The 24057-nt window shown below is 36.0% G+C and overlaps 1 protein-coding gene across 3 annotated transcripts in view; it reads left to right on the forward strand.

Moving 5' to 3' along the window:
- RNGTT (RNA guanylyltransferase and 5'-phosphatase) overlaps positions 1–24057 on the forward strand; it is a 179630-nt gene that overhangs the window by 5713 nt on the left and 149860 nt on the right. For all 3 annotated transcript variants that reach the window (XM_027896281.1, XM_027896283.1, XM_027896282.1), the window contains exons 2-8: positions 1668–1777; positions 6642–6745; positions 6879–6967; positions 10497–10572; positions 13727–13976; positions 20372–20481; positions 21278–21379. In XM_027896281.1, coding sequence (XP_027752082.1) covers positions 1668–1777; positions 6642–6745; positions 6879–6967; positions 10497–10572; positions 13727–13976; positions 20372–20481; positions 21278–21379 — 841 coding nt within the window. The remainder of the gene's footprint in view (positions 1–1667; positions 1778–6641; positions 6746–6878; positions 6968–10496; positions 10573–13726; positions 13977–20371; positions 20482–21277; positions 21380–24057) is intronic.

The following is a 24057-nucleotide window of genomic DNA, read 5'->3' on the forward strand; positions in this document are numbered from 1 at the left end:
AAATTCTTTACAGAGAGGGTAAGCAGGCATTGGAACAGCCTACCCAGAGAGGTGGTGGATTCACCATCCCTGGAGGTTTTTAAGCAGAGATTGGATATGGCCCTTAGTGCCATGATATAGTAATTGGAGTTGGATCAGGGGTTGGACTTGATGATCTTGGAGGTCTTTTCCAACCCAATCTATTCTATGATTCTTGGCTAAAAAAGTTTAGTTGCATTCTTCGTGTTCTGTAATGGACGAGTGGGTGTAGTATGGGTGTGACAAGTGGCGAAGTTAAAAAACTTTCAAGCATGATGTTTTGCAAAACTTATGGTGATGATAGATTTTTGCATTAAGATCATCTAAAATTAGGATTTGCATAATCAATCTGTATAGATAAAGATTACAAGTTAGAGTAGAAGGGTTAATAGAGAGAGAATCTGAATGATAGTGTTGAAAGGGACAAGGAACACAAAGAAGCAAGAAAATGGGATAGTTGAGGAAATGGGGAAATGGAGGGGAGGTAGCCAACCCAACAGCCTTTACCAGGGTATGGGTGTGTAACTGTTGGAATAAAAGGCAACTGTTGGAAAAGGGCAGTAAAGTGAAAGTTTTTTCCAACAGTCAAACAAGTTGAAGTGACTATAATTTATTACCATTTAATGTGTATGTTGACTGTATGACTGAATAACTTTCCTTTTAACTGTCAAGTTTGGAAGGGTCTCAGACAAGTGTAACAGTGATGGTGTTTCTCATGTTACTCATGAACATCAAACCTGACCTAACAAGTTGCATAAAACTTCCTACTTTTCATATTATCTGTCTGTCTTTTGTAGTTTATAATATCTCTTTCATGGAAGGTAAATGCTTATTTGAGACTGTATAGGGCATTTGATAGAAATTAAGGCTACACCAAACTTGAACTTGATTGAATAGAGAAACCTCATGTAGTAGAAATGGTATGCATTTTCTATTTTTACAAAACTAGTGAGCTTCTCTCTCAGACCTTGATTTCTAGCTGAAAACAATGGATGTTTTAGTGTCTTTTCATTCTGTGTAGTTTTGTTTTCCTTAAATCAAGAGGGTATTAAAAAAAAATCTAGGGAGTGATGGATGTAATCTGGTAAGTACTACTTCAGCTCAAGTTTTAGTTGCAGCTTGTAGCTTCCCTGATGTCTGAAGCACATGTAAGTGTTATATTTGAGACAGAAGGTTGGAGAGGGCTGCAGGACTCTTCCAACAAGCCTAAGGAGCAAGTGTAGAAAGATGTCAGAAAGATCTGTAGTGCACAGATGTTCTTGAGCAGTTTGCAGCAATCTTGGTTGGGTGACAAACTGTCATTTAAATGCCACTTACATATTTTTTTGTCTGTACTGAGTTTAAATTCTCTGTATTCTGTGCGTTGTAGTTCCACAGCTTAAATCACATTAAAAGTTAGCTAAAAATGTTGAGTTACTCAGTTTTAGATGAACTGACCTGTGTTTCCTTTAAGCTTCTAAACTTGTGAATTCTGAGAACTCAACTAAAATATATTCCAGTTCAGCTGCTGCTAATACTTTTCCTGCCATTATTTTTTATTGAGGGTTTACCTCTAAATCTGTTCAGCATGTTGCTTTGAAATTGCTAAGTTGTAAGTGTACGTACTTGAGTATGTATAAAATACTATAAAATTTGATTATCTTTCACAGGGAAGTTTTTACCTTTGAAGACAATGTTAGGACCAAGATATGATGAACAGGTTGCTGAAGAAAATCGTTTTCACCCGAGTATGTTATCCAACTACTTGAAGAGTCTGAAGGTAAAGTTTCTAGTAGTTGAAACATTACTTTCATTATTAATGTTTATTCAAGTGTTGCTTCTCAGATTTAAGACAAAAGTGGTTGATGGCTTTCTTTGGGATATGTCTACAGAAAATTTTTTTTGTATACATTTTGAGGTTTTCCCTGTGATTTATGAAAAGCCTTTCTCATACAAATTGTGCACACTTCACTCATGTATTAGTAGCAAGAATCTCACTCTTCTCTGTTATAACTGTTGCATCTTGGAGAGATGTTATTGTCAAAATTCAGGTGGTCTGAGTTTGTAGTTTTATAGATGACCCTTGTGTGTGGATATGTTGTGATTTTGCTTATAGGAGTGAATGCATTTAAAAGTGAAGGGATAACTTCATTGAACTCTCCTGTAGTTTCCATGCAAAATTTTCTTCTTTTGATGTCTAGAATGCTTTATGGTATCTAACGCATCAGGCTCAACTATAGAAGAAAACAATTTATGAATTTTATTCAGTGACTTCTTGGAAAAAAAAAATTGCATAAATAGGAAAAAACTTTAGGAGCATGGATTGGGACCCAGGAAGGTGGGTGGATGCCTCCATCATTGGGTTACAGAGTTGTGCTTCTGGCTTATTTCTTCATTCTCTGTTTTGCCCATTTCTGTCTGAGTACTTCAGCTTGCTTGTTGTTCTGCACTGTAGCACAACTGTGACAGTAAAGGTGGGGAACAGGATCTTTCCAGCCTTTCATGTAGATCTCTGAAATGTTGTGCACAGTCCAGTGCATCTGGAGATGTGGGAAATGGGATTTTGAGCCTACCAGGTAAAGAAAGGCCTACCACCTAATTCTTTTTTATCAGTTTATTTAACTTTTATATAGAAGTTTAGCAGCATTTGTTTTGACTGTGTGTTTTATAAATGCAAGTGACCTTTTTTCCTGTTTTTTTTTTCATTATTTTTTGCTGTTGATCTAAGTTAATTCTGAATTTGCTTAACAGTATCAGACCTTGAACATCAGAAAAATCAGGTAGACTAAAAGATGGGAATCCTCATTTTATGAATCTTACTTAGGCTTATGTATGAAGTAGGTGGTGAACTACTCTGTGAAGCAGAGTAGAAGTACCTGTGCAGTAATGTGATAATAAGGTACTACCAGTGAAACATACGTGCTTGTTCTCAGGTGCTTGAACTGGTAGGATTTTTTTTTGTTAGAATTCTTGGATCTACATGTTTTAATTCTACTTGAGTTCCTCTTTTGTGCATTATGCTGTTTTTGACTCTGACCGGCTTTAATAGGCATCTCTAGAAATTTTCTCAAACCGACTTTACGCATGGTTTAAAGGAATTTAAAATTCTGCGTATATTTCAATGTTATAGAGAACTTTAGAGACCTACTCAGAATTTATAAATGTTGGCTTTGTCAGTAATTTGCCACCGGAAAAAGAAGCCACTTCATATGTGGCCTTTCCACTTGTCACATCTGTCAGTTCTGTTGCAATGCTACAAATTCATCATGTCTTGAGTGACGTCAGATTATTAGAATCTGATATCAAAATTAGTAGCATGAGGATCCCCACTTATATTTTGGTAATTTTGATTAACATGCAGAACATAAAATTTCTCTCAAACTCTCTGTTCTCATCAAATCTATTATATTGTATTGAACCCTGGTACTGTTACTGAATGTTTGCTATTTGAAAACATATGATTTTTTATTTGCCAAGATATGTAGTGGGTTACTGGAGTGCTGTGTTTGTAGAATAGCAGTTTACCAACAAGTCAGCAATGAAATAAATGTGAAATTGAGGCGACCTCAAAAAGTGGATTTTCCCAAGGCAAAAATAACTCACTGTACTTGGTTCTCATCATTTTACTGCAGTGGGCTTTACTCCTAATACTTTGGAGAATGAATCACTTTGGAAAACTGGGTATTACTTGAGTCCGTGTAACTTATCTCCCAAATAAGACTTCAGACTGAATTTTGGTACCAGCGAGATATTGCTGTTACCACAGATTTTTGAAGGTACAGGTTCAGCTCATGTATCTGGACAAAACTTTCTCTAACAAGCTTCCTATGTGATTCCTCCTTTTCTCATGGAGCTGGTTGCTGAAAATCTCAATGTTAGAAATTCATTTGATTAGGCATGGCAGCCCCATTTTTCTTCTGATTGCCAGATACATTGTATCTTAATGGTCTCAAAAAATTACAGGAGCAATTTGTGACTGTGTGAATGATTTTTATTTTTTAATTTCTTTCTTGAGTAGGTAGGTTAGTACATTTTATGCTTTATAAAGGTAGTTTTGTTTCTGTCACAAAGAGCTAGGACATTAGTTAGCTCAAAAGGATGTTTGGGCAATTAGTATAGTCAAGTTATAGAATTCCTGTTAGGAAAACTACTTGTCATATTTCAGCCACATTTTTATTTTTGCAGATAAATTCAGTCAGTGATCTAAACTATTGTCCTCAAGTAAGAAATGCAAGAAAAAAAATCCTGAAACTGGAGATCATTCAGTGTGTTGTAGTATGCTCTTTCCTTCCTGGGGAGGATGTTTTCAATTTCCAGTGTCTAAAGAGAAACTTTTGTGGCCATACGGGGGAACCTCGTTAAGCCCATTTAGTTGCACAGCAGCAGAAGAGCACATGCATAAGGCATGATTAGCTGGAATGTGAGAAAGTGAGGAGGAAGGCTTTTATTTTGTTTCCTGTGGTACCAGTGGTTTTTTGTATTAATTTTTTGAAAATCCTAGCTGTATACTTTGGTATGTTACATAATCCACCTGCTTTTTAGAAATTTCTTTATCATTTTCTTGTGCCTTGCACTCTCTAAATTGTAGTGTGTTAAGTGCAACCAGTCCCATGGACTGAGAGAGAAAATGTTTATGCTTTCTGTAGAGCAAGAAAACTACTTTCAGGCCTTATGTGCTCTATATGCCATACATGCTTTTAAAGCTTTGGATAAATTACACTGGATGCCTCTTTGATTTTGTGCTCCATGAAATGTGTGAGGAATAGTGCCACCTGACAAAATCTTCAGTTGTCTGTGATTGAAATGATTCATAATAATGGCAGAAGAAGAGCACTCCAGAAGTCCTACAGTCCTGAATTAAATAGTATTGGAGATATTTGCAAAATGCTGTAGAGAACGTAGAAGGAGGAACGTAATAATTGAATTAATTGGTTTTTGTATACTTCCTACAAAATTAATCCTGGCTAGGATGCTATCAGTCTGTATATTTAGCAGCTTGGTTGAAACTATATATTTGAAGTTTCAGGTGATGCAACATTGTTTTCAGGTGGGCCCCCTTCTGGGGTAGTTTGCATTTCTGCAAAACACAGTAATAAAAGTAAATAAAGTATTCTGAATACAGTATACAAAGCTAAAGTAAAGAAGGAGAAATTCAGAACTGATTTGGATATTACTTTTCAAATGCTTAATACTGTTAACGTAACATCATGATGCTTTTTAATATTTGATAAATAAAAGTAATATGAAAGTAATAAGTATTACCGAAGTATATAATCAGAACTTTGAATACATTTATCTCTGTAGATAATTGGAAGTTTTCCCTTAGGGGTCTACTGAACAATGTATTTATGTGTAACAACTGTTTCTGAACTGTATTCTTGTTATAATTGGAATTTACTTTTTCCGAACTGTGTGAAAGCACTGTTTTACTTTGTAATTCTTCCAACTGCACTGCTGAATTGTTGCCAGTCTGTTGACCGTAGGGTAAATAAAACTTGATCAAAATCCTGGGTTTGAGTATATGCTGGAGTTTTAAATATATTGAAGGTGGAGTATTCTTCTATGAATTTTTCATATGTAATGTGCTTCAGCTTTAATGTATTTTTAAGTGCACTGTTGATGGATCTATAAAAAAGACAAAGCTGTGGAAAATCCTGCTTGAAAGCAGGACACTGAGCATTTTGACCAAAAGCAATTGCTTGCATTTGTAAGACAGAAAACCAGGAATCCTTTCAGTGCACAGGTGTGTTTAGTGAGCTGGTTTTGCTCGGTAATACTGGGAGCTTATCGTTGGTGGAATTTTTGTTTGGACCAAGGATCAGTAGAATATGCTTTGCCCATGGTCTCTTTGTGTTTTGTGCCACCCAGTGGAATTTCTGCTTTCTGTAATTCTTTTTAAAAACTTAGTAACTTCCACAAGGGTCTTTAAAAGCCGTGAAACCCAAACACTAAAAAAGTAAGTTAATGCACAAGGGATCACATTAAAGTAGCAAGGGAGCCTGGATTCAGGTACATTGTAACTTCTGAGTGGTTGACGCTGCCACCATAATTACTGACAAGATCTTTGTTGTTTTGCATTTTAGCTTTAAATAAGATGTTTCTGAGAATTTAGGGAATTTTTGTTTTAAACTTGAAAATGTGTTCATTGTTTTGCATTGTTTTTCACTCTAATAAATGGGTAAATTAAAATGGGTTATTTTTTCTGAGAGTGCTTATATATAATATGTGTCAGTAGTTAATTTTTCTTGTGGTACCTTGACTCTGCCAGTGCTTAATATTGCTCTAGTTAAAGCATAAGAGTACCTGATTCCACCTTGTTTGTCTTTTTAGCATGTTAAAATAATTCTTTACTGGAGATTTTCCTGCTGTTTGCAGATCTTTCTTATTTAGAATAATTGAAAACTGAAGTTTTTGAATCAATGGCTAGTGCTAATTTAGACACCAGCTTTCGCAGAGAAACACAGATGTCTGTGATGGTGGTAAAATACAGATTTTACGAACAAATACAATATTCAAGAATTTTTGAACTTACAAATGTAGCCTGTGCTTGCTTTTAATTTGGATGTTATTAACTGTTTAGTGTTTACCCATTGATATATAGAACATGTATATAAGTTTGGTTTTAACTTTTTGCTTTTTTTAAGGTTAAAATGGGCTTACTGGTAGACTTGACCAACACCACTAGATTCTATGATAGGAATGATATAGAGAAAGAGGGAATTAAATACATAAAGCTCCAGTGTAAAGGGTAAGTTGTACGCACTTTCTGTGCCTTTCTTTGGCTTTTAATTTGAAAGATCACATTGAAGAAAATAATTTTTTTTTCTCTTCTTCCCTTTCCCCCAGTTGTCTTCTGATCTGTGTATTCCTGTGTTTTTCAGGCATGGTGAGTGCCCTACACCAGAGAATACAGAAACATTTATCCGTGTATGTGAACACTTCAGTGATAAGAATCCCTCAGAGCTTATAGGTACATCTTATTATATCCATCCTATATCCGTTGTTAGTTTTTACTCTTAGTTTATTTCGTATTTACTCATAATTGCAGTCTCTTATTCTTAAAAGTCTGAGCATAGGAAATTCCTCCCTACAATGTCTATGCATACTAGATTTGATTGCTTCTACTGCAGAAACTAGTATGTTTCTGATTTTTGCAGAAATAGTATGTTTCTGCATCCATCACTTTGATTACAGTTATTGACTTAATGCAGAAAAATTTAGAGGCTCAAGAACTGTCTACAAATACATGATACTTGCATTGTGGTTTTTAACTTCTACTGATACAAATGCAGGTACTGTGTTGACATTTGATGATCTGGGTTACTTGAAGTCATATTTGGCAGCTGAATTGTCAGAGATTCTTCAGTAAATCTCACAAAACTGGTAGTAGATATTAGGCTAAGTTTTTTCTTCTGTGATATACTGGCTTGCAGTGAATATTTGAATGTTTGAAGGGTACTTTTTTTTTACCCAGAGAGAAATAAGTTCTCAGCTTAATTTGTATTGCTTCTAGTTTTAGGTAAAACCATTTTACTCTGATGTCTGTTAAGCATATTGATGTTCAGCTCTATCAGCAAACTGTCAGACACAGGAAATTACTTTGCAGATGAGTTTCCAGATCAGAATGAGTGTTTTCCTGAGTCCTCTTGGATGATAATTTTGCAGCCTTCCTGAGTCTGAGTGTCTGTGTGACTTAGGAGTACATGGGACAGTTGTTTGTGTAGTTGTCATTGCTAAGAACTCGGTAAATTAAGCTGGTATGTTCATGCAGTTTAGGATTTGTAGAGAATCACAGTTTCAGCTGAAGTTGTTAGAAGGGACCTGTGGAAATCAGCTAGTCAGCTTCCCTTCCTTAGAATATGACCAACTAAAGTGGCTTGCTCAAGCCTTCAAGGTTGGAGACTCCACATCATCATCTGGCAACGTTTTGCAGTATTTGCTAACCCTTAAAATATACAGGTGTTTTTTTCTCATGTTTAAACAGAATTTATTGTGTTTCAATTTGTATTTGTTGTTTCTTGTTTTGTCCCAAGATACCACTGAGAATCATTTTTTTTTTCAGTGCTTGAGAGATTTAATATGGGCGTGTATTTTTTTCACATAAGTTTCTTTTAGGTACTTTCTTATTTCTTTATTTCACACAGAATGCAATTTAAATTTGAGACCTGTAATTTCTTCTCTGAACTGTAATGCAACTATGTGATATGAAAAATGAGAATCTGCTAAATGAGGCTGAGTGGGATTAGTCACCAACAATATTTCAGGTTCTGGTGCACTCTCATTTAGCAGCTCCTCATTTATCACCCTCCTCTCATAATTCTTCCATTTGATCCCCAATAATACTGCAGAACTTAAAATGTTGGTTATGGTCAGCAGTTATATGGAGGATGGGTAGCATGGTGATATCCTATAAATAGCAAACACATTTAACAGGTACTTCAACTTATAAAGTGCCGTTTTCAGTGTTGACTCAATAACTTTCTGACCTCGATGAATTTTGAAATGTTTTTCTATCAGGTAGACGTTTCACTTTTATGGAAAAAAAAAAAAACCAAGAGTCAAGGAAAAAATAATATGTTGACTAAGCTTTTGAATAACATGTGATTTAGACTTTCCTAGTAAAAGAGAAATGTTGGGACTTTCTGTTTGCCTTCTATGAACTACTGAAATTTCTGGTTTGGGACACTTGTGTCCTCTGATAGAGCATCAGAGGGACTGGTGTGGAGGATGTTTTTATCAGAAGTGAAAGCAATCTACAGCAGTGCTGCTACTGCACCCTATGTAACCTTTCCCTTCCAAGCCACTGGTCTCATTGCTGAGATGCTTATCTTTGTCACGTGTATAAAATTATTGACTTAACCTTCTTGGTAGCAGTAACAGCTGCAGGACTTATTGATGGCAATTCTGTGCAATTTCCTTCCTGGTGTCAAGATTAGATAGCAAAAGAAACTGAAATGTGAGTGATAAGTGATCCAAATTTTCTATTCAGCTATAACAATATAGGATGGAAACTATTTTTTCAGCCTGAAGGACTGGAGTATGCCTGCCAACCTTAAGGAAGCAAAATGCAAAAATTTTGCTTCAGCAGAAAACAAAGGAGAAATAACTGCTAAAACAAAATTCCGTAATGAAGCTAAAATTAATTCAATTTTATGCAAGTTGCACAGTTTTTAATATTTTTAAATGGTTAGAAGGGATGAAATCAGGAAATTCGTAGTAATTTTTGCCTTGCTTTATTAAGAAGGAAAGGTTGGTGGGGCAGGCATGAAATCTGATCCTGCTACAGTTGATACATGCTTCTGCTTACCCATTTAAAGTTTCTGGGTTTTATCACTCTACTCTTTGTAGGTGTTGTTTTTTGTTTTGTTTGGTTTTTTTGTTTGTTTTTGGTTTGTTTTTTTTTTTTTTGGATCTCTGGTTTAAAAAAAAATAGGTTTAGGTTGGATATTAGGAAAAATTTCTTCACCAAAAGGTGACATTTTCAAGCATTGGAACACACTGCCCAGGGAAGTGGTTGGGTCCCCATCCCTGGAGGTATTTGAAAGCTGTGTAGATGTGGCATTTAGGGACATGATTTGGTGGTGGAATTGGCAGTGCCGGGCCAGTGGTTGAATTCAATGAACTTAAGGGTCTTTTCCAACCTAAACGATTCTATGATTCTGGGGTATGTTAAGAATAATTGAGATTGCTGTTAGTGGAAACTGTAATGATATTTATAATTTAAAATTCAGTAGGAAAAAGAGGCAACATTTTACCTGAATCCCTCAAGACATTTTTAATAGCACAAATTTTCAGGCTGGTCTCTTTATCACTAGGTGGTGCTGTTGCCTTGAGGAAAAAAAAATTTCCAGTGCTTTTGACAGGGCATCCCTCCTCTCACTGGGGGATGAATTCAGTAAAATAGAGGCTGAAGACTTAATTCTTTTTTTCTTACATTGAAAAGATAAGTAATTCAAGGTGCTGTTGTATAGTTTTATTTTTGTAGTTTTTTTTTTTTTTTTAATTAAGAAGTCTGATGTTAGCATGGTGGTAGCAAATTTGAGACAGAATTGTGGTCTATTGGCACTGCTTTCAAGTTTGAGGTAGGGTAATCTGGATATGATTTTTCTGCCTGATAGTGTGACATGAATGTCATGCTTGTTGAATCCACTGAAAGCACAAATATTGAATCTGATTGTATTGCCTTTTGATAAACATTTGAGCAGATTTGTGAATCTTATCTATATTAGCCATATTTCAGTTACATTAACTTAGTGCTCTTGATTGGGATAAACTGAAGTATCCTGTACTCTTGTTGCTGCTAATTTGCAGACAGAATGTAATAAACTGCCTTTGTAGGCTTATGTGCCTTATGTGGTCTGTGCTGCCATAATGGGAAGGGAGATAACCCTTTAATGTTACAGATGAAGGTGGAAGGATCCACAACCACGCTTGTGCTATTAACTCATGTTTGTTAAAACTGTTTGCAAGTGATTATGCCCTTCTCTTATCTTGTCTAGGTGTCCATTGTACACATGGTTTCAATAGAACTGGATTTCTGATCTGTGCCTTTTTGGTTGAGAAGTTGGACTGGAGGTAAATTTGAATGTTAATTCCTAAGGATTTGTGGAGAGTGACTGAAGGCATCTTCAGTATGTTTCACTCATTGTCTTGACAGCTATCCTAATGTATTCACTATATGTTATATTCACTGCTTAATAATCTTGAGCAAACAGCCCATATTAACATTTTTCATATCCCTTGGTACTTAACCTGTTGTGATCAAGCAAGGTCTGGTAGGTCAAAGGTCAGCAGTACCTGCTGTGCCTGGGCTTTTAGTAGTGCATTTATTGTATTGTATCTCTTCTGCTTGACCTGTCCCACATTTTGAGTAAGAATGTAGAGTTCAGAGATGCCTGAAAGGTTATTTCCCTTACTTTTTCATCCTTTTCATGTAGGTTTGCATGTAGGCTTTTTTTTTGATTATTTTTTGGAATCTGAAGAGATTAGCTAGAGCAACATACTTCTGAAGGATCAAGGGCAGACAAAGTCCTTGTTTCCAGCTTTTTTTTTTGACCAAAGTCTACAGTGTGCTTCTGTGCAGACTTACCTGTTTTTTCTGTCTTTTAAAAATGTTGATGCCTTTATATGGAATAGTTATGCTTTTCAAACAACACTGTCGTAAAAAAGCAGAACAATGCCTGTACTGTGCTGGTGGACATGGCTTTTTCAAGTTGGATAGGATTCACGGAACATTGTTTCCTTGTTGACAGCTTCCTGTGAAAGTCACGTTTCATAACAAGCCCCTTAAGCATTCTGATGATATTTCTCATGTGTGGTCCTTTAAGGGAAGAAAATTCTGCACCTGTTGCAGCTTATTCTTATGTCTGGACATACAGTTATTTGGTTCTTGGCATGCACATGCAAACTGTTTGCAAAGAGCTGGGTCATTGCTGTCTGTTAGTAAACTTGGAATGAAGATGTTGGAATAATGGAGACACAACACTGTTAGCAGTGGCTGACAGAATCTTTGTAGAATCCCTGGTGAGTTTGGGAAGCAGACACAAACATAGATATCTTTATAGTATGGTTCTAGTTTTTCTTATGAACTAGCAAATTTGGATGCTTTTAATCTAGCAATTTAAAAGCAGCATGCAGTAATTAGAATTGGTCCTTTGTTTTGAAGAGGAAATGCACTTGAATCTGTTTGAATCTCCTGCTTTATGCAATCTCTATTTTCAAACCTCTGTGGGAAAAGCCTTAACTTTTTTTTTCTTTGCTTCAGGTAGTTAATTGTATCAAGTTTGTTCATCTCTGTCAGATTTTTTTGACATAACATCCAGATATCACCTGGTAGGGAAAAATGTCCACAGCAAAAGAAAGAATTTTGGCAAGGTGGTAATTAATGCTAAGCATTTTATCAAGATTAATCTAATTTGCTGTATCATTCTTTAATATAAGGCACTGTTATTTGTTGATGAGGAATGAATACAGATGGATTCGTCATCAACAAATAACAGTGCCTTATTTTAAACATTCCTCAAGATACAATGTTAGGTGTGTTGCTGATGTATTGTAAATACTGAGGTGCATTTTCTAGTTAGTTTTAAGAAAGGTCACCCAGCCTGAAAGCTCTCCAGCTAGTGATTAGAAACCTTACTCGATTCGATTTTCAACAACTTGTTTTACCCAAAGACTGCTATGTTTCTAGAACTTGGAAAATTGTTTTCTTCCAGCTAGTTTTCTGTACTTGAAATCCCTTCCACCTCTTTTGGCTTTCATTGCCATCTTTTCCAGAAGATTATAGCATTCCTCTCGTATCATCATGGAACAAATCTGAGCATCTTTCAGACCCCACTGCTTTTGGTTTGTTTGGTGCTTTCAGTCCCATTCATTCCAGGAGATGTGAAATAATCTGAGATAGCAAAGTAAAAATGTCTTGTGAGTAAGAAATTAGTTAGAAAACTTGTGAGTAAGAAATAGTTAGGAAACAGAACAAGGAAGAAAACTCCTTCTAAACTGACCATCTGATAGTCTTACTCTGGAAAATGTTTTGTTTTCTCCTCTTATCAAAGACTAGAGTGAATCAATTACTGGTTCTTAGGCAGTGTTTCTGTCTATTCTGGCAATTTTGCCTCATAAAGCTCTAGGCTCCTTCCCATAGTTTACAGGTCAGACAAAAAAATTGCATTTTAAATTTAATTTCTCTTTTCCATTTCACTTATGTGCTTCCTTTGTTCCAGTGGCAGGTTATTTTCTTATCTGAAAAAAAAAATACCTTTTCACAGCACATAGTATGTTCCAGTTTTAAGATGCATGCTTGTCAAGAAGCCTGACCAGGGCATCTACCTTTTGTGATTTTTCCTCTCTTTTATTTAGCAAGATTTCTAAGTGTTGATCCATGGACCATTACTGCTCTGCATAGCCATAATAAATGGAAGAGAATTATGTCTAATGCTTTTTGTTATGTCTAATGCTTTCTGTTAAGCATTTTCATAGGATATATGGAAATAGCAACAATAAACCCTTTGTGCTGTGCTTGCTGTTGTACATTTTTAGAGTTTTCCTGTTGGCTGGTAAAGGTGCTTGACTGTTAGTTTTAGTTTTTAATTTTTTTGTGATCCAGTCTCCAATTTATTAGAGCACTTGAAAAATTAAGTGTTAACTGCATAGTAAAAGGCTTCTGAATGACAGTGTTTTTGTGAGAAACTTCTGGAAAGAGAAGTAATTTTAAAAGATTGGGATGATTTTTCCCAGTACGGTGGCAAAACCTCTGATGAGAGGAAAGATAATTCTTAGGGGGGAAAAATGTAGCCATATTTGAATTTGAGCATTTGTGTTTTTCTTCATTACATTTGTTGATATTTTTCTTTGGTCTTTTTTTTTGTCTTCATTCAGTCCTTAAGTAGGTACCTGTGTGTCACCCATTCCTTCTCTGTAGCAATAATAAAAGTGTTACTTAGATGACCAGCAGACCACTGCGAGTTACAATAAGGAGTTGAAGCAGTGTGAGCTGCAGTTACTTCTGAGAACAAACATATGCAGTCTCTACAGAGTTATGCAGAATCTTGTGCAAGAGCAACTGTTACCAGGCTTATCTAATGATGTTTCCAATATAGTGGATGTTTTTGCAATTACCACTTTGGAACTTGTTTTCTCAGGCCCAATAAATCTTACCTTTGGTAAGGCATGACATGACTAAAACATGTAAATTAGGCATCCAGAGTGATTTTGAATTTTTATTTGACAGTATCGAGGCTGCAGTGGCTACTTTTGCTCAGGCTCGACCCCCAGGTATTTATAAAGGTGACTATTTGAAGGAATTATTTCGTCGTTACGGCGATGAAGATGATGCACCATCACCACCAGAGCTGCCAGAATGGTGCTTTGATGAAGACGAAGAGGAGGACGATGACAATGGTAAAACTGGAGGCCAAGAGTCAGAACCTGGATCATCAAGCTCTTCCTTTGGCAAGAGGAGAAAAGAACGCCTAAAACTGGTAATTTTGATTTGGAATTTAGTATTTTAATTGCCAAACATAATGTCATAACCTCGTACTCATCAGTTACTAATACTTATTTGCTTGTGCAAAGGGGAACTGGAAGTATTGTTTTCCAACTGGGAAAAACTGATAGAGCCATTGCAAGCTTTCCTGTGTTTCCTATACAAACCTTGAACTTTAATGTTCAACACTTCAACTATTCCAGTTGTAAAACCGACTTAAAAAATTTCTAAAATAACAATTTTTTTTAAGTTTGAGTTGAAATAGTAAAAGCTCTCTTTAATTATTCAGTTTGTCTTCAGAGATTAAGTGTTATTGGGGTTGTATGGAAACAGCTCTTAATTATTTTTTGTAGCTGTGTGGAAGAAATTCAGAATTTTTTTAATTCAGTGCTCATTTTGGTAAGTATTCTTACTTCTGGAAATTTTATAGGATTGAGAATTAGATTAGCAAAAAGCAGTATGACCTTAAAATCCCAAGGCTTGAGCTTTGAAATCCTATTTTTTTCAAAGCTGTTTTAGCTGTATAAGAAATATGACTGATCACTTTTTGTGACTTTTGACATACATTTGCATAATTTTGATGAAATAAATTAGTTACCATAGTATGGAACTAATACTCAAGTACAAAGAATATATTTGTATCATCTGAAGATTAATGGTTCTGTTCTCTTCAAATTCCTTACTCTCCTTTTTATTTGCAAAATAAATAGATTGTTTCTGAGTGAAAAAATAGATTTTTTTTTTTTTTTTGATAATCCTGAATTGTTTTACTTGTACTGAGATGTATTTGTTTGCAAACACTTGGAAATCCTCATATTGAAATATGCTGCAAAAAAGCATTTTTTTATTACTGCAGCTGGTGAACATGGTTTACAGATGGAATGTGGAAAATGTTAGCCTGAAAGGAATACAAAATCCAGTCTAAAGAAACAACATGAACTTTGAAAACTCAAATTGTCCCTCAACTGGAATAAAAATTTCCCACACTGTAAAAAACCATAGTAAAAGTATATTCAGGGATATGGCAGTTGCCTCCATTAGCCTTGCAATAAAACATTGATGTCTAAAAATTTTTTTTGGCTGGAACCTCAAAGCTGTTTTTTTGATGTGCCTTTTGATGCATTAGAAACTTGAATGTTACGATGAATTCCAGTGACAGCCTCTTTTCATCAAGTATGAAACTCAGCCAGTCAGTTTAACAGGAACAATTCTGGCTTCCCAGGCTCTGTCTTATCTGCCACCATAGTTTTTTTTGAAAGCTGGAAGCTAAATTATACGAATAAGCATATTAATAACTAAAAGTGAATTATGATTTAGAGAATTAATGAAATATAGAATCATCTACTTAATATGCATATTCGTATAATTGAGTTTTGCAGCTCTGAAGGAACATTCTTTGACACGAAGAGGAGGAGCGGGCAGAATTCTTTACCATGGTTCTTGGCTGGCAGATTGGACTGCTTCTTAACTCAGTAGAGATGGATACAATCTATTTGTGATTCCCTGTAGATGTGCCATCTACAGGGGGAGTGAGTATCAGGTAAATACCTCTTGCTCAGATATTCTTATTTTACTGTCTAAAGGGCTAAATCTTCAGCATTATATTGATTTCTTGCAGCAGATGTTTTCAGCTTTCTGATTTGTTTCCTTCTCTAAACACTTAGGGATAGGCAGAGTCAAACTAGAGGTAGCTGTAGTGATGGCAGGGCTCTGAATTTTTTTTCATTTTGACTCAAATCTTTGTGGAGACAGAAGAAAAGTTTAGCAGTAGAGGAGGCGACACCTCCCAGGCATCTTGCTAGGATAATGAATAGTCAGAAGCGACTGCTAGCTAGCCTGTGAAGTTAGCATGCTGTCCACTTCAGAAACTTTGATGTGAGAAACTTTACTGCAACATCTTTCAGTAAAACTTCTATTTTGATGTCAAAAAATCCTGACATTCTTTCCTGCATTACAGAAAGAACATAAAACCATTACAGTTTCCTTTGTCATCGCCTGAACACAGTTGACAGGTACCAGGAAAGCTGTTTGCTGCAGTCTGAGGCGCTGCACAGGAAATCCAAACACTTTTGACTTTGTCAGTGCATGCTTTAATGCTCGTAGCATCGAAGCAATATTGTTAATTGATACTTGGAATCTCACCTCACGAAAAAAATACTTGATTTTGCAAATAGGACAAAGAGCTATAATTCTGAGCAAGAGCCTTTGTACTTTTCAGGTATCAGATGCAATTTTTAGTGTTTATTAAGGAATGCCCTCTCCTCTAGTCCCATGTACGTGTCATAGTACAGCATGTAATATGTAGTGCTTCTAAAATGAATGAAGGCATCTCAAACAGTCTGGAAGAGACAGTGGCTGTTAATGATTTTCCTCATGATTTTGAGTGTATTGGTCTTGTAGTCATCTCTGAGACAGAGGGAAATGATTAAACTGATTCTAAATATTAGTGCCTCCATTTTTTTTCTGCCTAACCTGCTCTTTTTTGCAAAGGTTAACTCCTGCACTTATTTTTCTGCCCGTGGGCATCTTGATGGATATGGGAAAAAGATTATTTTTTGGTTTTGCAACACCATTTTATGTACTTGAATATGAATATCCTTTCCTTCTCTACATTAAATGCTAATTTGTTCACTTTTTCCCCATAGTCCGTATTTTTTGTACTTCTGATCTTTGTTGTCATTCTTTGTATTCTGTCATGTTGAATCATGTTTTTCTGAGACTGTGGTTCCTATAATTGAACACAAGTCTCTAGTAGAGGCCATCCTAGTAGGGTTTAATAGGGAGAAAATAATTTCATATGTCTTAAGGCTAAATACTTCTGTTTATATATCTCAACATAATTGCCTTTTACAAGACAGAACAATACTAATTCAGCTTTTGGTCTCTTGATGCCTCCATATCTTTTTCTCTAATTATCTACTAGTTTGTGTTTGTATAATTTCTTACCCTTTATTAAGTGTATAACTTCATTTATACTGAATTGCATTGAGTTGTTTTCAACCCATTTTTAAAACTAAGGGTAACAATGAATTCTTAAGCTACCATCACAGTCTGTATCCCTGTTACTAAAGTCACAGATGTCACAAAAATAAGAATATGCTACTAGGAAGTTTAGGGGAAATAAATATCTTATACCTAAACCAGACCTTGCAGATCCTTCTTAATATAATTTTTCCATTGTGTTAGTGAAATGCTAACTCCTCTGAACCTGGTTTTGAAACAGTCACTCGTCTGTTTTATAGAAGTTACATCTATCCCATGTTTTCTGAGTTCGCTATGAGGACAAGACAATCAAAGACAAACCAAGACAAATGCAAGCAATTCCAATTCTGTGTTTCATCACCAAAACCAAATGATTAGTTGATCAACTTTGTTACTGAGTCACAGTGTGATTTTGTTGTGTCTCTTTTGTTTGTACATGCCTAGAGGTAGTTACTGTGATTTGGTCCTGTATGTTGGTATTAAATCTAAGCTGATTAAGCTCCCTACCTCTCACATCCTTTCTTTTAGAAGATATCTCTTCCTGACACGCAGTGGAACGTTTCTTGTCTTCTGGAAGTCAGTTTCTGAGCATATTGGCACTTGGTCAGCTCTGAGTAGCTGGTGATAGCCACTGGGTTCAGGAAGGTGTGGGACTGTTCCCACTCACCCACTCCTCCAGATGGTGTTCAGGATCTGAACCAACACAAGATGATGCACAGTGCACTTCTTCAGATGAAGTGAGGGGTGGAGAAATACAGTGGCAAGTGGGGCAAACTTGATTAGTACAGATGGTATGAAGGTTGTGCAAAGTGTAACTACTAAGTGCATGTAGTTCCCTTGGATCCTTTAGGAATTGTAACTCTTGGCTTATTAGCAGTGCTGAGGACTTGAGTTGCTCCTGGGGATCTGAGTGCCCTGGCACATATTCACCATGTTTTCGGATGTCCTGTTTTCACAGGGGTTGTTAGCTGAACAGTGGTGCAGAAATTGCCCGGGTCTGGCTCAGTTTTAGCACCTTATCCAAGGAATATCCTCATGCAACCTGGAGTGCCAAGTTAGCTGAGCACAAATGCCAAGTGACTCACCTTGTTTTCATAGTGCTGTGCCTTAGCTAGTGATTATACTTGAAGCAGATAATCTGCGAGAGACACTTTCAAATGGCAGGCATGAATTTTTTGTTTATGACTTTTCCTTTTCTGGAAAATCTTTCCTGTTCTTGGCCTTTTGCTTTAATCTTAGCAGTCGTAGTGCCATTGCACTCTGCCGTTATTGTCAGAAGCAAGGCACAGCCATCTTCCTTTGTTTCATGGTGCTCTTAAACACTTATCAGAATTCAGACAATGTGCTGGCTAGGCACGAGTAGCTGTCTGCCTCCCTCACCCACTCACCTGTGTGCTGTTGCACCTGCTGGTGCCCACATGGATAAATAATATGGGCTGAGAGACATGCTGAAAGTCTGTGGAGCTCAAGGTAATTAAGGTTATGAACCAGTATATTTCTTTAGGATGTGCTGCTCTGAGAATACCATTTGGTGATGTGACTGAGCTAATCTTAACTAAATGCAGGCTGTACTGAAAACCGTGGTCCTACTTTCCCTGCACTCCTTGCATTCCTTCTGCTTCCCTTGTGCTGGCACTAGTGCTGAGTCACCCCACGGTGAGTTAGTTTAGGGTACTAATTTGGCAGAAAATTACTAATTTATGATGTTATTTTTGCTAAATTAGTTCCTAGACTTGCTCAAGAGTAGAACAGATGACTGCCACAGTGAGTAGAAAGGAAAGGGGGCTAAAAGGTTCCTTTCATCAGCGGTATGCAGCTGGATTTGTTAAGGCTAGGTTCAAGTATTTTAGAGAACAGACACAAAATACTTGTATCTTCATTTGCAGGATTCATACTTCAACAAGTGAAAAGTCATGGTTTGATCTCCTTAGACTGCATCGAAAATTTATTTGAGATGCTGTTGAAATAATTCTGGTTGATTTGGGATCTCAATAGAAATCTTTAATTTTGTAGCTTTGTAGACCTGATGGCTTTAATGTGTTCTGTTATGCAGGATTTGTTTTTATTCCGTTTGACGTCAAATTTTTCTGGAATATACAAGCTAATTTAGAGTTTTATTTTCAGTATTCTATTGTGATTTCTACTTGGCTTCTTCTGTGGCATTCATGATAACAACTCCACTTCAGTAAACTGGTTTAGATTGAGAATAAAATTATGTAAATATATTTTTACACAAATATTTTGTTACAGACCTGCTGTTTATATTTTTCTTTTGTGAAAAAGTTTGTCCTGGCTCAACTGAGAGCCATTTAAGTTTGCTGCTGCATAAGCACTTCCATTCTTTCAGTTGCTTTCCCTACAGTATAAACTTGAGCTTTGAGACATGTAATGTGGTAGATCACCGAGGTGGAGATGAAATATGTGTAATTGAACTTCTTATACTGGAATTACCATCTAGGTCTGATAAAATTAGCATATCTATTTGAAAACATTTGAAAGGAGAAAAGTAGGACTTAACATCTTCATCTGCTTGTTTAAAAAAAAAAATCAACCCGCTTTTGTCTAAATTTCCCAGGGACTTTAATTCACTAATTGCTAAGCTAGGTATGTTTATCTCACATCTCTACTGTTACTGAGCAGCTCTTTCTTTCCATAAATCAGGGTAAACATGGAATTGTTAATCTTGAAATACTATTTATATATTAAGAAATTTTATTTAACATTTCATAGGTCGGTTGTTTCCTTAGTTCCCAGTTTACTCATTTTGGCCATGCTTTTTGAGACTCGTAAAAGTGGTGTTATGGAGGCTTCTGCTAGAAAGAATTTTGTGACCCTTAATGTACAGTGATTTGCTCCAGGCTTACAATACTATTTAGTGTTTAGGTTCAGATTCTCATCCCCAAATAGATGTCTTACACTATCTTATTATTATATAATACTTTGTGTACTAAGGATAATTAACTTAATCCCTGGAAATTCTTTATGTGACCAATTTACTTTTATATACCTGATACTAGTGTTCTTTATTTTTAAATAACATTTTAGTTACAAGTGAAAAATAAGTCAGGCAGATGCTGTAGTTTGATGTGGGAACTCTGTTGAGAGTATTAGATAAACAGCATAAACATCTAAGTACCTAGCTATCCCTTACTGTTTACCTCCTTTGTATTTTAATTATTTTTTTCTCCCATGAATAACTCAGTTACTGGGTTTATAATATGGCTCACCTGTGAGTTTACTGGCAAAGCTCAGCTGATATATCTTGCTATTATGCATAAATCTTTAAGGAATATTTAAGCTAGTATTGCTTAAGAGGGTTGTAGAAACAGACCTAATCTTGTATTGACACATTTTGATCTGCTTTTAGGAATGCTTAAATATTAATTTTTTTTCTTTTAATTTATTTAGGGTGCAATTTTCTTGGAAGGAATAACAGTTAAATGTGTGACCCAAGTGACAACGCAACCAAAGTTAGGAGGAATACAGCAAAAATGTCAGCAATTCTGTGGATGGGAAGGGTATGAAAACTTAGAACTTGTTTATTTATACTATCTAGAAATAAGTGTTATGTTTTGCAGAAGGAGACAGCTCATTGTAAAAATGAGAAAAAATGTGACCGTTTTTTAATGGGTTGTTTCTAAAATAAAGGAAACCTCAAACACACTTGGCAATGAAACAGTCTTGCATTATGTACTATGAAGTGGAATGATCGACTGTTGATGTTAAGAAACAAGATTCTAGAATTGCTTTTCCATTGAGATAACAAGATGTGTTCAGAGGACTTACTGCTGTGCAAATTCCAGATGCAGCCTAGTCTAGGTATTTGTGTAAAATTTAGTGCTTGCTCAAGCAGTAGATTTATTTATACAACTGGTATTTCACTTCAATATTTAGGTATTATACTCATTTTTATCTCCAACTTGAATTTGTGTCCAATGTTAGTTAGAACATTGGCTTTAATGTCTCCTTTCTGAAACTGATGATCCAGTGAGTTGCTTACAGTGCTTCCTAACTTTCTGACGCTTTTATTTCTTCGAGTGCCTGTAATTTTGAATTCAAATATCTTTTCCTCCAAAGTTGATACCTCGAAGTTCCACATAATTTAGTGTTTTGTCATAAGCAAACATCCTTTTTCTTATCAGATAGGCATTTGATTTCTCATGCAAAATACTTATTTGGAGAAGGTGTTCTAACTTAGAGTTCACCTTGCAACAAGGCTGATACAAGGTGTGACTTCAGTGTAATGTAAAAAATGCATTGCCTTGTGTGACTATTTATTGCCGAACATTAATAAACATGGTTCTTTCTTCTTAGGTCTGGATTCCCTGGAGCGCAGCCTGTTTCCATGGACAAGCAAAATATTAAATTTTTGGAGCAGAAGCCATACAAAGTTAGCTGGAAAGCAGACGGCACTCGGTAAGTTAATTTTAAATGAAAAAGAACCACACAGTAAATTGGGTAGACAGTTTGTGTTTTCTCAGGAAAGTGAATTTGCTTGTACAGAGGACAAAGCATAACAAAAAACCTGGCTTCAGAGATGAATTTTTTTTCTGTCTTGGTACGCAACATTTGCTGAAGTTTGAGGCCAAGTTTCTTTTTAGCAGCTGTTCTGCAGACTGACTGTTAAATGTAATTCTTCTCTCTAACCCTTCCTTGCTTGTCTGTCAGTCAGGACTTGCCACCGAGGTCTTAGAATAATCTTAAATAGCAGTAAGAGTTTGTTAAGCTGAAGACTTTATTTATGAAAGCTGAATTAAAATTTCTAATTGATCCTTCAGAAGATCACGCAGTAGTGGAAATTTCATAGGGTTTTTTATTTGTACTGTGATCCTTTGTTCAAACTTGTAGTTCACGTCGGCTGAAGAGCTGGTAGTTTTATCTTGCCTCATCTTACATTCGTTGTAGGAGTGCCTTTTGTTTAATAAGAAACTGCAACCTGATTGGACTGATTGGACGTCTTCCAAAGTTTTTCGTGCGTTCTTTATTTTGTTAGGTTTGTTATCTTTAGTAATAGAGTGGAGTATCCTAGACATTGAAAATCCTGGAAAATATAGGGGCAATTGGGTGTCTTAGGAGAATTATCAAGTGGCTCCACATGGAGTCAGTCAGGATTCAGCACAGTTCAGCCAGAATTAAGCTGTCTCCTATAAAAAAACCCCCAAACAACCCTTAAAGCGTCTCACCTCTGTGGAGTTTGTGCTTCAAGGGTTTATTATCTTGGGCAGAGCATGGTGTGAAAAGACAAAGTAAACTTGCACTCCGTATGGCATAAGAAATGGGTGGGATTATTTGGCTTCTTAATATTGGCAGGCTGTATACACACGAACACTCGGGTAATGCAGTTCAGGCGTTCCCAGGGTGGGAAGTTACAACAATGTGATGCTGGGAGATCAAGGCATATCCTTAGAGCAGTACAGGGCTTTCAAAAGCTGCTGAGCCTGAACAACTGAACTCAGCCAACTTAAATGGACCTGAAGAGTCTTGCTTTGTCATATCCTATGTTATTAATTTGGAAAATTATGGAATATTCTCATTTTCTTACTCAAATGTATAGATGGGATGCCTATATTCTGAGTACTGAAGCACTTATATAGAAAATAGTAGGGCACCTGGAAAACTGCCTTTTGTGAAAGAAAGTAAAATGTACATGTAATTTCTTGTAGGAATGTTCAGAATTTTGAACATTCTATCCCATGTTTTAGAACTGTGACAAAGCAGAATGGATGAAGAATAAAATAGGAGGAACTAAACAGTAATTTTAGTTTTTTTGAAAACATAATAACCTGTAGTTGTTGTGGAGATACACAGACTGATAGGTATATTCAGAGAAGAAAATGGAGCTACAAAGATCCAGTGTCAGTGAAACTGAGCTGAAGTAATGAGAGAGATTAAAGATGAAAACCTGAGCTATTATTCGGACATTTAGATGCTGTGCATGGTATGTACCCTAATCAACAATGAAAAATGGCTGTGATAGTTTTTACATTGGACATGCTTCTAATTATTTAGTTGTTCTTCAACAATCCAGACTCCATATGCAGTTAAACATATTTTCATTAATTATTCTGAAAGCTTGTGTTGACAGGCGTGACCTTCCTGAATTTAATATTAAGACATCAGTTAGTGAGACCCATTTATGCTTACTTTGTCTGGAGATGAAGCCCCTGTCATCAGAGATCTATGAAGCTATTCTGTTAACTGTGGCTTAGGTGCAGTAGTTGAGACTTAACCTATTAGAATATTATTAGGCTGGCATGCAGTTTTTTTTTTGGTTGGTTTGTTTTGTTCTCTCTCTTTGCTACTGTTTCATCGACCTGATTGGACTTAGAGAAAAGCAGATGCATAACTAATAACTTTCTATTATACTCTCTCACTGAAATAAAACCCCTTCATCGCAGTTAATAGCAATATTTGCTCAGCTTAGCCAAACTTCTTAAATTTCATCCTTGTTAAATACCTGAATTTTATTCCCGCAGCAGTAGTTTTCTCTAGGGGGTTCATGACTGAAGCCTTTATTTGTACATTGTTTTAACTGATACACGGTGGCAGTAATTTCTTTGAGGACTTTTACTTTTCTACAAAAGTGTTTGTTATTCCTAGATTTCAACCCGAGCTGGAGTTTCACCCTTCTGGTTTAAGAACTGTGTTGTTTTTTTTATTGTTGTGGTGGTGTTTGTTTGTTTGGTTTTTTTTCTCTCCCCTCTTGTTGTTTGGCTGTTTTTTTTCAATTGGTAGAACAGTTCATGTTTTCTTAATATCTTAGAGTTGTTATATTTTTCTACCCATAATTTTATGAAAAAAGTATTTCCCTAAATAAAAAAGCATTATTTATCATCTTATGTTGACTAAACATTGTAAAATAGATTAGAATTGCTGTCAAGTACTTCCACTATGAAATATTTTGGAGAAAATTATTGGAGCATTTGGTATCTTACATATTTTTGTAAATGTGTGGGTTCTGAATATGGTTTGGGTCAAAACTCATCCTCCTCCATTCTCTTGGAGCCCTGAGTTCAAAGTCCCTTTACTTATCCTTGCTTAGTCTGTCCTGATTTGACGAGTTTCTTCTTACGCTGTGGTCTTGCTTGTTCTGT

This window comes from Empidonax traillii, unplaced genomic scaffold, assembly GCF_003031625.1.
Source record: "Empidonax traillii isolate 1590-97213 ecotype Southwest subspecies unplaced genomic scaffold, ASM303162v1 scaffold491:size805508, whole genome shotgun sequence".
In the NCBI taxonomy this organism is placed as follows: Eukaryota; Metazoa; Chordata; class Aves; order Passeriformes; family Tyrannidae; genus Empidonax; species Empidonax traillii.